The sequence below is a fragment of the Cetorhinus maximus genome, chromosome 5 (assembly GCF_964194155.1).
Source record: "Cetorhinus maximus chromosome 5, sCetMax3.hap1.1, whole genome shotgun sequence".
NCBI lineage: Eukaryota > Metazoa > Chordata > Chondrichthyes > Lamniformes > Cetorhinidae > Cetorhinus > Cetorhinus maximus.
Genome location: NC_135883.1, coordinates 140,269,788 through 140,284,421, shown reverse-complemented (window position 1 = coordinate 140,284,421; position 14,634 = coordinate 140,269,788). Strand labels below are relative to the sequence as shown.

The following is a 14,634-nucleotide window of genomic DNA, read 5'->3' as shown; positions in this document are numbered from 1 at the left end:
AACGCAGACTGGGTGACCGCTTTGCGGAACACCTTCGGTCTGTCCGCAAGCATGACCCAGACCTCCCTGTCGCTTGCCATTTCAACACTCCACCCTGCTCTCATGCCCACATGTCCATCCTTGGCCTGCTGCAATGTTCCAGTGAAGCTCAACACAAACTGGAGGAACAGCACCTCATCTTCCGACTAGGCACTTTACAGCCTTCCGGACTGAATATTGAGTTCAACAATTTTAGATCACGAACTCTCTCCTCCATTCCCGCCCCCTTTCCGATCCCCCTTTTTTCCAATAATTTATATAGATTTTTCTTTTCCCACTTATTTCCATTATTTTTAAATGTATTTACATCCATTGTTTAATCTCTAACTTCCAACCTATTTCGATCCCTTCCCCCCACGCCACCCCCACTACGGTTATCTGTACCTTGCTCGTCCTGCTTTCTACCCTTAATGTCACCTATTATCACATTCCTTAGATAATATCACCACCTTCAACACCTTTTTGTCCTTTTGTCTGTGACATCTTTTGGCTATCTCCACCTATCACTGGCCCTCTATCCAGCTCTACTTGTCCCACTCCCCTTAAACCAGCTTATATTTCACCTCTTTTCTATTTTTCCTTAGTTCTGTTGAAGAGTCATACGGACTCGAAACGTTAACTGTGTTCCTCTCCCCAGATGCTGTCAGACCTGCTGAGTTTTTCCAGGTATTATTATTTTTGTTTTGGATTGAAAATGGGTTGGCATAGTTTTATATCACAGAGTGCATTTGCCGATTCAGCTATATCGCTGGTCCAGATGAGAATTTTATTCTACATCTATTTTAAAATAATTTGAAGAAAATCGACATCACTGTCTTCTGCTATACTCACAAAATCAAGTGGGGTGAGGCGTGCTCCTGATATAGGTCTTGAATCACTCCCTTCAAAACTCCGAGCATGGAGGCTGTAGAAATAAAGCATGGGACTTATTTCTTAGAGAACCTTCTCTTTATTTTGAGTTTCTTTATATGTTAGGTTTAAAGACAATGTAAAGTACAAAAACAAATTGCTTGGAGTGAAAAATTTAAATATTACAGCTTTTGAATATTGATCCACGATCTTTTGAGAAGTCAAGACAAGCAATATATCCAACATTTTGTGAATCAAAGTCATTGCATGGGCAACACAAACATAGCTGACTGGAACACCAAAGTCCTGAGCTGGGTGCTGTTTTCCCACAAATGACCTCAATTGCTATAAATCAAAAGCCAGATATTATCCCCCACTAAGTCTGATGACATTACAAATGCAGTTATGAAGATTTCTTCATGAAATGGGCAATGTAGAGACAGATAATAACCACAACAATTCTGCCCCAAATTAAAGATTTGAAGTGTGCTATTGCATACCTTCAGGTATCCAGTAATGAAGTGGCACTGTGCAGACCTGTGACCAGATAGCCCATAAACAAAAAGAGCAAGTTGAACTCCATGAAAATAAGGACATGAATAAGAATTGAGCGTAGTCACACAGGTCTGAGAAGATCTGTAACAGCATATCTATATTCCCCAAGGTCCGCCTGCTTGTTCCCCTCTATGAGTCAGCCTTAAAGCTCCTCCCTTGGTGAACGCAGGCTCTATGAGTGGTCTGATTTGCATCTTGCATAGCTCCTCGAACATGAGGATAATGGATCAAACAACAACCACCCCTGAAAAAAAAATCAACTGAAAATCCTTCATTGTAACTGGTACGTTAACACAGTTTCATGCTGCTGCCTGAGATTGGAATCAATGTTGGAGATGAGGCAGAGGGTTCAGCTGTCACTTGCATATCGCCTGGACTTGTCCTTTTGTCCAGATATATTGGATGCAGTTAAAAGGAAACATCCACACAACCCTCACGTACCCACTATATTTTGTCTTGAGGTATCCTGTGGAAATACTTCTGGACTTGGGAATAAAGCATTTAATGGATGTTCTGTTTGCTATGCATGGTTGCTATTGGTTGCCATGTCATTTTGCTCAGTCTACAAAAAGCAATTATGGAAAGGTGTTCAATTTTACAGAATTATGTATTCCCTTCCACTTCTTTCAATTCAAATTTATTCATTTATAGTCTCCGTTTTAAAATTATTGCATACAGGAAGCAGTGTAATGCAACCATCAAAGAGCTCTTGTTTGTGCATTGGGTCTTTACTTGATGATGGTAGGAGTCTGCATAGTTCTGTATTTCTCTTCCCCTCCCAGTTCACGGTGTAGGATGAGCAAAAAGATGTCCTACTCCAACCCAACCCCATTCTAACTATTCAAATCCTCTTTCAGCTACCAATAGCAACGTATGTTTTCTGCAGCTTTTCCTGTTGTGGACCTCAGCTCAATATTGTTTTTTTTTTAAACTTCATGCCTTTTTTTTCAGTTTTACTGCTGATTAGCTTAATCTTGTCTCATGTATTTTGCCGTCAAGAACTTGTGCACAAGTTTGTGCATTATTGCAATATCGGTATTTTGTTGTATACAAGGCAAAGGCTACCTTTTCAGTAACTTTGCTTTGGTTTTTCTCACATTCTGGGATATTGATGGTTAATTCAAAAATTCCAACAATAAAATGGTTGAAATAAAATTGAGACTGGAATAAATGCTAAATAGTCTATATTCACTCCAAAACAATGTTGACATATAAAATGAATCTAGAATGATAATATACTGAAATTTACAACACAGTTATACATTGAAATAAATCTAAATGATTGCTGTTTCTACCTGAATGCAGAAGGAGGTCTATTCTCAGGTGTACGGGAAGAGGTAGACCCAAAAAGTTTCCTCTGATCATCTTTAGGAGTAAATGGTCTTTGAGTCTTTAAAATTCTCAATGAAGAACGGGCCTCACTAATGATCTCAGCACTAGTCTTCGGTTGAGGTGGTGAACCTCCAATCACAGTGGCAGCTTTTACAGAGCTTTTAGTCCTTGAAGACTTCATCTTTCCCATAACAGATGAGCAGCCCTGGAAATTCTCCATATGATATACACGATATACACAAACACTATCAAAAGAAACAAAAAGTACCAAAATTAAGAATCAATTCCTCAGTGAAAATATACTGAACATTTCATATTTACCCTAGAATACAGTTTCCCTGATAATTTAGCAAGCAATAAAATGCTTAGAGTAAACCAAACCTTTGGACGTGCAACAACACAAATGAGCAAAGGAAAGAATTGCAATTATGCAAAGGTTTGCAATTAAACTACCAACCCTCCCTTATTATTACTGGGTAAAAGCACTGAATTTCACAGGGGTAATTCATTATTTTTGATATTGACAGTACTGTTCCCACCAATTCTATTTTTCTTTCAACACAACAGATCATGAACAAATGGGATTAGTAAAATTAGCATCTGCTGTACTTTGCTTTTGTTTTATATTCCTTAACATAACTGAAATCTCTGGCTATACCGAGCTCTTGGACCTTAAGGTAACAAATGGGCAAACAGCAGTTTCTAGGTAAACAACAGGTGTTTCAAAATGGCCCCTCAAGATGGTCCCTGAACATCAGTTCCCTTGGGAGCACCTCACTGTGCACTTCTATCCTGGGCCAGCTTTGCCCTTTCTCTCCCATTTTCCTCTCTTACACTGTTAAACTGCTATTTTAAACCACCACTGCCCATTCCAAGACCATGATGTTTGTTTCCTCAGTGAGCACAGGATCATACCTCAAATTTCACTTCCAAATTCCTCGACTTTTCTGGACATCAAGACTACATTCCTACACTGACCTACACCGTATGACTCAGCTGCTGTGTCTCCAATCTGCTGCTCTGCTGCTTTAAATGGTAAAGTAGCTTTGATTAGTTACAACCCTTCCCCCACCGCTGCTGTTTCCTGCTGTGCCTGATTGGCCTACTGGCAGCTACAGTCCAGTTCCTGACCAGAGATTCACTCTCCAGGGCCAAAGTACATTTCTTCACCATTTCTGGATCTTATGGTGACCTCTGATTTGCCCATTACTCTTCTGCCCTGCAATTGTTTCTTCACATCTCCTGGATCTTCATTCCCACAAAAATATCTCCATCAGTGCGTCCTCCATCACTACAATAGCATTTTGACCTTAATCTCCCTCCACACCAATCTCCGAACTTGGTTAATGTTCCATGTTAACTCGACCCTTCCTATGTCAACTTTATCCCACCATGGGACCTCTCTCTTTAAATTTGGACTCCCTCCTATTGTCTCCTCTCTATACCTGATCTACTAAACAGGATATATGTATCTTAAAAACTACTATGCAATCAATGGCGAATATAATTTCTCTGTGTCGGGTCACGTGCACATTTTGGCTGCTGCTCTAGAACTGAGGGAATTATTTCTTTTTCCACTTTTTTTCTATCCCTTTTCCACTTTGTTTCCCTTTATCCCTCCTAGACCACGCTCACCTGTCATCCTTTCACTTCTTCCCTTTCGGGTACTTTGTCCTCCCAAATCCAACCTTACATCTTTCTACTCGGCTTCCAACATCCCAGGCCTGACTCCATTTTAGATACGTCTACAGATTCCTCCTGTGCCATACTCCAAAAGGCTCATAAAGGCTCTTGTTGCTGCCTCCTTACAAGCAATAACCCCAACTGCCCCATCCTCTACTTTCCCACCCTCTTAGCCCACTAATCTTGCCAATCTCCTTCCCATCAAACTCATTCTTTCCAGTGCTAGCCATGTGGATTCTGCTAACAGATCAGTTTTCTTCACCTCCCCCCCCCCCTCCCTATCTCCCTCCAGAATAACAGAAGATAATCTGTTGAATTTGGAGGTTGGTAGGTGGAAGGCCAGAATAATGCGAATCCTATTGTGATTCTGGGAAAACAGCTGAAGGAGATTTTTTTTTAAAAAAAATTCATTCACGGATGTGCACATCGCTGGCTGGGCCAGCATTTATTGCCCATCCCTTAATTGCCCTTGTTCAGGGGGGTTTAAGAGCATTTAAGAGTCAATCACATTGGGTCTGGAGTCACATGTAGGCCAGACCAGGTAAGGATGGCAGATTTCCTTCCAAATGAGCAATGGTTTTAATTCCAGATTTTTATTGAATTCAAATTCCACTATGGTAGGATTTGAACCTTGGTCCCCAGAGCCTTACCCTGGGTCACTGTATTATCAGTTTAGCCACAATACCACACAATACATCGCCTCCCCACTCTAGAAATGCAAGAAATGGAATGGACATGATCGAGGACCCTGTCAACAACGATGGAAGGAATTCTCAGACCAAGAAAAAGATACATCAGAAGCACTGGTATGACAGATGGTAACTTATTCCTAAGTGATTAAGCCCTTGTCCCGAGACTGTATCCTCATGTTCTAGATTCCCGTCAGGGGGACAACACTCAGTGTCTACTTTGTCAAGCCATTTCAGAATCTTGTATGCTTCAATGATATCACATCTCATTCTTCTAAACTCCAGTGGGTGCGCCCCAATTTATATAACTCATCATAGGACAACCCTCTCATACCAGGAACCAATCTAGTGAATCTTTTTATATTCATGGGATGTGGGTATCACTGGCATGGCCAGCATTTGTTGCTTATCCCTAATTGTCCTTGAGAAGGTGATGTTGAGTCACCTTCTTGAACCACTGCAGTCCACGCAGTGCTGTACGGAAGAGAGTTTCAGGATTTTGATCCAGCAACAGTGAAGTAACACAATATTGTTGCAAGTCAGGATGGTGTGTGGCTTAGAGAGGAACTTGCAGGTAGTGCTGTTCCCATGCATCTGCTGCCCTGCCCAGCATTTGGAAGTGCTGTCGAAGGGGCCTTGGTGAGTTGCTGCAGTGCATCTTGTATATGGTACACACTGCTGCCACTGTGATTCGGTGCTGGAGGGAGTGAATGTTTATGGTGGCGGATGGGGTGTTGATCAAATGGGCTGCTTTGTCCTGGATTGTGTCAAGCTTCTTCAGTGTTCTTGGAGCTGCACTCATCCAGGCAAATGGAGAGTATTCCATCATCACACATGACTTACGCCTTGTAGATGGTGGAGTCTGGAGGTGAGTTACTTGCCACAGAATTCCAAGCTTGTGATCTGCTCTTGTAGCCACATTATTTATGACCTGCCGCTTGACTGCCTCCAAGGCAAGTATAACCTTCCTTAAATATGGAGACCAAAACTGCACACTATACTCCAGGTGTTATTTCACCAACACCCTATACAATTGTAGCAAGCCTTCTTTATTCTTACACTCCAATTTTCTTGCAATAAAGGCCATCATGCCATTGCCTTCCTAATTGCTTGTATGTGTATACCCAAGCCTCTGTGAACATTAACATTTAAATGTTTCACGCTTTTTGAAAAATATTCTACTCTTTTTTTGTTATCATTAAAGTAAATAACCTCACATTTACTCACATTATAGCCTAACTGCCACCTTGTTTCCCAACTCACTTAATCTGTCTATATCTCTTTGTAACCTCTTATGTTCTCCTCACAGCTTACATTCCCACCTAGTTTTTTTTATCATATCTGGCTCATCATATCTATCCCACAAGGAGCTCGAGTGGAATTTCTTTTCTTCGTTCAAAGGATGTGGGCATCACTGGTGAGGCCAGCATTTATTGCCCATTCCTAAATGCCCTTGAGAAGGTGGTGGTGTGCTGCTTGTTGAACCGCAACAGTCCAGGGGTGCTAGGAAGGGAATTCCAGGATTTTGACCCAGTGACAATGAAGGAACGGCGATATATTCCAAGTCAGGATCATGTGTGGCTTGGAGGTGAAGTTGCAGGTGGTGGTGGTCCCATGCATCTGTTGCTCTTATCCTTCTAGATGGTAGAGATCACAGGTTGGAAGGTTCTGGCGAAGAAGCCTTGGTGAGTTGCTGCAGTGCATCTTGTAGATGGTACACACTGCTGCCACTGTGCATCAGTGGTGCATGGAGTGAATGTTAAAGATGGTGGATGGGGTCCCAATCAAGCTGGCTGCTTCGTCCAGGGAAATGGGGAGTATTCCATCACACTCCAGACTTATGCCTTTTAGATGGTCAACAGGCTTTGGGGAGTCAGGAGATGAGTTACGCTCCGCAGAATTCCCAAGCTCTGACCTGCTTTTGTGACCACGGTATTTATGTGGCTGGACCAGTTCAATTTCTGGTCAATGGTAACCCCTAGGATGTTGATAGTGGGGGATTCAATGATTGTAACGCCATTGAATGTCATTGGCTGGCACTTGTGTGGTGTGATTGTCATGCTGCATATGGGCACGGACTTTTTCAGTATCTGAGGAGTTGTGAACATTGCACAATCATCAGCAAACATCCCCACTTCTAACCTTATGAAGAAAGCAAGGGCAATTATGAAGCAGCTGAAGATGGTTGAGCCTAGGACATTAGCCTGAGGAACTCCTGCAGCGATGTCCTGGAATTGAGATGATTGACCTCCAACAACTACAACCATCTTCCTTTGTGCTAGGTATGACTTCAACCAATGGAGATTTTTACCCCTGATTCCATTGACTCCAGTTTTGCAAGGGCTCCTTGATGCCACACGTGGTCAAATGCTGCCCTGATGTCAAGGTCAGTCACTCTCACCTCACCCCTGGAATTCAGTTCTTTTGTCCATGTTTGTAGCTGTACAACAACTTGGCTAGGGGAGTGGCTAGTTCTGATGAGAAACTTTTCTCACAGGGGGTCATGAGTCTATGGAACTCTCTTCCTCAAATGGCAGTAGAAGCAGAGTCTTTGAATATTTTTAAGGCAGAGGTAGATAGATCTTGATAAGCAAGGATGTAAAAGGTTATCAGGGGTAGGCGGGAATGTGAAATGAGATTAAAATCAGATCACCCATGATCTTATTAAATGGTGGACTAGGGCTCGACAGGCTGGGTGGCCTACTCCTGATCCTAATTCGTATGTTTGTAGGTTCATAAGTCTTCAGTACTACTGCCAGAATATTGTCAGTTCCATAGCCTTTGCGGTGTACAGTAGTGCCTTCAGCTGTTTCTTGGTATAACAGGGAGTGAATCGAACTGGCTGAAGACTGGCATTTGTGATGCTGGGGACCACAGGAGGAAGCCAAGATGGCTCATCTACTCAGGACTTCTGGCTGAAGATGGCTGCAAATGATTAGTTGGTTGTGAGGTTGCTTAGTTTTGCCTATCGCATGCTGCTTTTGCTATTTGGCATGCAAGTAGTCCTGTGTTGTAGCTTCACCTGGTTGACACCTCATTTTTAGGTATGCCTGGTGCTGCTCCTGGCATGCCCTCCCACACTCTTCAATGAACCAGGGTTGATCCCCTAGCTTGATGGTAACGGTAGAGTAAGGGACACGCCTGGCCACGAGGTTACAGATTGTGTCCGAGTACAATTCTGCTGCTGCTGATGGCCCACAGCGCCTCATGGATGCCCAGTCTTGAGTTGCTAGATCTGTTCGAAAACCCTCTCATTTAGCACAGTGGTAGTACCACACAACATGATGGAGAGTACCCTCAATGTGAAGATGGGATTTTGTCTCCACAAGGACTATTCTGTGGTCACTCCTACCAATAGTGTCATGGACAGATGCATCTGTGAAATGTAGATCGGTGAGGACAAGGTCAAGTATGTTTTTCCCTCTTGTTGGTTCCCTCACCAGATGCCGAAGACTCAGTCTACCATCCATATCCTTTAAGACTCAGCTAGCTCGGTCAGTTGTGGTGCTACCGAGCCACTCTTGGTGATGGACATTGAAGTCCCCCCACCATTCTGTGTACATTCTGTGCCCTTGCTACCCTCAGTCCTTCTTCCAAGTGATGGTCAACATAGAGGAGTACTGATTCATCAGCTTAGGGTGGGTTGTTGGGGGTGGGGGGGGTGGTGTGTGCGCAGTAGGTGGTAACCAGCAAGAGATTTCCTTGCCCATATTTGACCCGATGCCACAAGACTTTGTGCGGTCCACATTCAATATTGAAGACTCCAAGGGCATCTCTCCCCCAATCACTGTGCCACCATTTCTGGTGAGTCTGTCCTGTGGGTGGGACAGGGTATACCCAGGGGCAGTGATGTCTAGGGCTAAGCCTGTAAGGTATGATTCCGTGAGTATATGTGTCGCAATTCCCCTGTTATGACATGGCGGATGATGTGTGACAAGTTGATCAAATTCAAGAGGGAAAATTGATCACGCGGTCACAACGATTTTGTAATTTGTATTTTATTTCAAGATGCGTGCCCGAATTCAGAAGAAGTCTGCCACGACTTCAGAGATTTTTTAAAAAGAAAAAGATCTCAAGCACATACATAGGTCTACAAATTACCAATATAACTCCTAAATCCCCTAATTAATCTGGCTTCCAGTTACACCCCTGTTAAGGCAACAGGAATCAAAAAAAAAATAGATTTTAAATAGATTCCAGTCAATTAGCACAATACCCTGGACAGTAGAGTGCAAAATGGCTTTTCCCAGCTTCTGTTTCTGTAGACAGCAGCTTAATGCACAAATACTGGAGGCTTTTCACACTTCTTGCAGATCTTACAATGCCTTCCCTGACAGATAGCTTCATTCTGCTTTATACATGTTTCTCCCTTTTTAATGTAAATTCCATTGTTCCAATATGTCTTCAGAACTTTACTTTTATCATAATATAAGTCTTTTCAGGGTGCTAATATTGTCAGAAACCATTGGGAAAAATAAACACACTGCTTGGCCTAGCTTCTCTGGTTAGGTGTAATATCCTACCATCTTGTTGAAATTCAAACTACCCTGATTTATCTAAAAATGCAAATTCTCCTCACCTCACATTCTAAAACTTCAGCCATGTTTACATTTTTAGCATTTCAAACCTAGCTTCTTTTGATGAGTCAAAGCCACCAAAGAGATGTCTCCAATTCAATGAAACACACACATTATTAACCTACTTTTGCATGGACTGCTTCAGTATTTGAGGGGTCGCGAATGGTGCTGAACATCATGCAATCATCACCGAACATCCCCACTTCTGACCTTATGATGGAAGGAAGGTCATTGATGAAGCAACTGAAGATGGATGGGCTGAGGGCACCAACCTGAGGAACTCCTGCAATGATGTCCTGGAGATAACTGACCTCCAACAACCACAACCATCTTCCTTTGTGCTATGTATGACTCCAAACAGCAGAGAGTTTCCCCCTGATTCCACTGATTCTAGTTTTGCTAGGGCTCCTTGATGCCACACTTAGTCAAGTGCAGCCTTGATGTCAAGGGCAGTCACTCTCACCTCATCTCGGGAGTTCAGCTCTTTTGTCCATGATTGAACCAAGGCTATAATGAGGTCAGGAGCTGAGTGGGTCTGGTGGAACCCAAACTGGCATCAGTGAGCAGGTTATTGCTAAGCAAGTGCTGATTGATATCACTGTTGATGGCCCCTTCCATTATTTTACTGATGATCGAGAGTAGACAATTGGCCAAGTTGGATTTGTCCTGTTTTTTGTGTACATGACATACCTGGACAATTTTCCACACACCCAGGTGGATGTAGTGTTGTATCTGTACTGGAACAGCTTGTCTAGGGGCGCGGCAAGTTCTGGAGCACAAGTCTTCAGTACTATTACCGGAATATTGTCAGTCTTTGCAGTATCCAGTGCCTTCAGCCGTTTCTTGATATCACGTGGAGTAAATTGAATTTACTGATGACTGGAATCTGTGATGCTGGGGACCTCCGGAGGACTTCGAGATAGATCATCCACTCGGCACTTCTGGCCGAAGGTTGTAGCAAATGCTTCAGCTTTATCTTTTGCACTGATGTGCTGATCTCTATCATTGAGGATGGGGATATTTGTGGAGCCTCCTCCTCCAGTGAGTTGTTTAATTGTCCACCACCATTCACGACTGGATGTGGCAGGACTGCAGAGCACTAGCTGTGGGATCCATTGGTTGTGGGATTGCTTAGCTCTGTCTATCATTTGTTCCTTTGCTTTCTGGCATGCAAGTAGTCCTGTGTTATAGGTTCACCAGGTTAACAACTCATTTTTAGGTATGCCTGGTACTGCTCCTGACACCCCCCTGCACTCTTCTTTCAGCAAGGATTGATCCCCTGGCTTGATGGTAATAGTAGAGTGGAGGATATGCTGGGCCATGAGGTTACAGATTGTGCTCGAGTGCAATTCTGCTACTGCGGATGGCCCACAGCGCCTCATGGTTGTCCAGTCCTGAGTTGCTAGATGTGTTCAAAATCTATCCCATTTAGCACAGTGGTAGTGCCACTCAGCACGATGGAGGGTATCCTCAATGTGAAGGTAGGACTTCGTCTCCACAACGACTGTGCGGTGGTTACTCCTAGTGATACTGTCATGGACAGATTCATCTGCAGCAGGCAGGTTGGTGAGGATGAGGTCAAGTATGTTTTTCCCTCTTGTTGGTTCCCTCACCACCTGCCAAAGACTCAGTCTAGCAACTATGTCATTTAGGATGCGGCTAGCTCGATCAGTAGTGGTCCTACCGAGCCACTCTTGGTGATGGACATTGAAGTCCTTCACCCAGGGTACATTCCGCTCCCTTGCCCCTTCCTCCAAATGCTGTTCAACATGGAGGAGCACTGATTCATCAGCTGAGGGAGGGCGGTATGTGGTAATCAGCAGGAGGTTCCCTTGCCCATGTTTGACCTGAAGCCATGAGACTTCATGGGGTCTGGAGTCGACCTCGAGGACTTCCAATGCATCTCCCTCCCGATTGTATACCACTGTGCTGCCACTTCTGCTAGGTCTGTCCTGCCGGTGGGACAGGACATACCCAGGGACGGTGATGGTGGTGTCTGGGACATCTGTAAGGTATGATTCTGTGAGGATGACTATGTCAGGGTGTTGCTTGACTAGTCTGTCAGACAGCACTCCCAATTTTGGCACTACTCCCCAGATGTTAGTAAGGTGGACTTTGCAGGGTTTACATTGCCGTTTTCTGTGCCCAGGTCGATGCCAGACCAACCACCCGGTTTCATTCCTTTTTTGCGACTTTTGTAGGGGTTTGACACAACTGAGTTGCTTACTAGGCCATTTCTGAGGGCATGTAAGAGTCAACCAGATGGGATGGGAGTCACATGTAGGCCAGACCAGGTAAAGACATTAGTCAACGAAATGGGTATTTTCAACAATTGACAATGGTTTCAAGATCATCATTAGACTTTTAATTCCAGATATTTTTGTTGAATTCAAATTCCACCATCTGCCGTGGTGGGATTGGAACCCGGTTCCCCTGAGCATTACCGAGTCTCTGGATTACTAGTCTAGTGACAATACCACTATGCAATCTCCTCCACATCCAAATGCAGCAAGATCTGGACAATATCCAGGCTTGGGCTGACAAATGTAAGTAACATTCGTGCCATACAAGTGTCAGGCAATGACCATCTCCAACAATAGAGAATTCAACCATCACCCCTTCATATTCAATGGAACTACCATCACTGAATCCCCCACTATCAACATCCTGGGGGTTACCATTGAGCAGGTCAGAGACTCGGAATCCTGCGACGAGTAACTCACCTCTTGACTCACCAAAGCCTGTTCACAAGGCACAAGTAAGGAGTGTGATGGAATACTCTCCACTTTCTTGGATGAGTACAGCTCCAACAACACTCAAGAAGCTTGACACCGTCCAGGACAAAGCAGCCAGCTTAATTGGCACCACATCCACAAACATTCACTCCCACCATCACTGACACAGAGTAGCAGCAGTGTGTACCATCTACAAGATGCACTGCAGGAATTCACCAAGGCTCCTTAGACAGCATCTTCCAAACCCACGACCACTACCATCTAGAAGGACAAGGGCAGCAGATAGATGGGAACGCCACCACCTGGAAGTTCCCCTCCAAGTCACTCACCATCCTGACTTGAAAATATATCGCCGTTTCTTCATTGCTGCTGGGTCAAAATCCTGGAACTCCCTCCCTAACAGCACTGTGGATGTACCTACACCACATGGACTGCAGCGGCTCAAGAGGACAGCTCACTACCGCCTTCTCAAGGGCAATTAGGGAGGGACAATAAATGCTGGCCAGCCAGCAAAGTCCACATCCCATGAACAAATAAAAAAAAAACATTAAATCACAATAATATTATGAGAATTATTATACTTTCATGACACTCCTGGATGTTATTAACGAGAGCTTTGCAGGGTCAGCAGGGCTGAGTGTGCTGTTGTTATATCTGGCGCTGAGGTCAATCCATCCAGTTTAATTCAATGCAGTATGGATAACAACTGCTAGGATATTTCAGAGGGCATTTAAGAGGGGACACATGACCTGGTAAGGGCATTAGTGAATCAGATGGATTTTTAATGACAATCATCAATACTTTCATGGTCCCCATTTGCGTAGCTTTTAACTCCAGATTTACTAATTGAATTTAAATTCCGCCATGCTGCCATAGTTGGATTTGAAGCCCTGTCCCCAGAGCCTGGGCCTCTGGATTATCAGACTACTATGACACCACCTTCCCTGATTTAATTACTCTAATTGAGGCACTATTCCACTAAATAGTAAATAAGAGCCCATCGTTCTGCAAGCTCGATAATTAATATAAAATGCAAATACTATGTTAGAGAAACGGAGCTTTGTGGTTGCAAAGATTTTATCTTCGCCTTCTTAATCAATTTTTGTACGTGCTATACGATTTTTGCAATAATTAATCAGTAACTACTTATGAAACGGTTAACAATGTTTACTATAATAGCACCAGTAAAATGCTTCCAGTATTCTAATTCTACTAAATTTTGCAAGCTAAGCGATAGAGAAACTCCGTTGCTGAAGAGACATTCCCCTCTCAATTTTAATGTCAATCCCTTTTGCAATTTATCCCGTTCGCCGGCGCTACGTCGTAGTTGACGTCATTTCCCATCCGTTGTTATAACAACTGCAGCCATTGTTTACCTCACGGCCTTCCCACCATGCACGGCGCCCCACCGTTTCCATGGTGACCATACACAGCCAGCGGGCAGCTCTGCTCCGTACAGATAAATGGCAAGAAACCCAAAGTCAAACTTGCCAACCCAGCCCCTCCACTCTAACTATCGACATCTCAGATTGACGGACTGATGACATTTCCAATATTGTCAAAGTGATTGCGGGATGCAGAGAATTCTCAACCACCACCCCCTCACCCCAAGCCGGACTTACTAAATTTAAGCTTCAGAGTTTCTGCGAAACTGGAACTTCCGATTTCCAAGACTTCAAATTTGCCATTACACCCAAGGTTTGCAATTAACCCGTTAGCGATACTTTTTAAAAATTATGTTTATGGCTGGGGTCGGGTTTTTCTTACACCAACCGTCACGCGGCGAACGCTCGGAAGGTCCCTACGGCGCAGGCGTGGCCGGGTCGGGTGATGTCATCGGTGCGCGGGCAGAGGGCACGTGCGAGGTATGACGTCGACGCCTTACATCAGCCTTTCCCTTCATGGCAACATTGTGTATCCAGGAGGTCCTTACTTTAAATTGTGGTTGTATCCCTGAAAATCGCAACTGTACACGATGTAAATCACAAGTTCCTATAGGAATCAATGTTAAAGACAGAGTTGAAATACCGTACCATACATTCCTCGCTGGAATAACTTGCAAAATAAAATGAACTACTGAATATAATTCAAATACTGAAAGTATACTGAAAATAGATAACAACAAATCACCCAAAACAAGCCCTGAGCAGCACAGGTTATGGGTCTCACCCACAG

General features: G+C 43.8%; 1 protein-coding gene across 9 annotated transcripts in view; it reads right to left on the bottom strand.

Moving 5' to 3' along the window:
• Positions 1 to 14,328, bottom strand: part of armc2 (armadillo repeat containing 2) — a 208,248-nt gene extending 193,920 nt beyond the window's left edge. For 6 of the 9 annotated variants that reach the window (XM_078542539.1, XM_078542541.1, XM_078542543.1 and 3 more), the window contains exons 1-3: positions 14,082 to 14,328; positions 2,739 to 3,020; positions 871 to 943 (exon numbers count right to left, since the gene is read on the bottom strand). In XM_078542539.1, the coding sequence (XP_078398665.1) occupies positions 871 to 943; positions 2,739 to 2,995 (330 nt within the window). In that variant the 5' untranslated portion in view covers positions 2,996 to 3,020; positions 14,082 to 14,328. Of the gene's footprint in view, positions 1 to 870; positions 944 to 2,738; positions 3,021 to 13,835; positions 14,056 to 14,081 lie in introns of those variants that run through there. The other 3 variants (XM_078542542.1, XM_078542540.1, XM_078542548.1) reach the window with 3 other exon arrangements.
• Between the last annotated feature and the right edge of the window lie 306 nt (positions 14,329 to 14,634).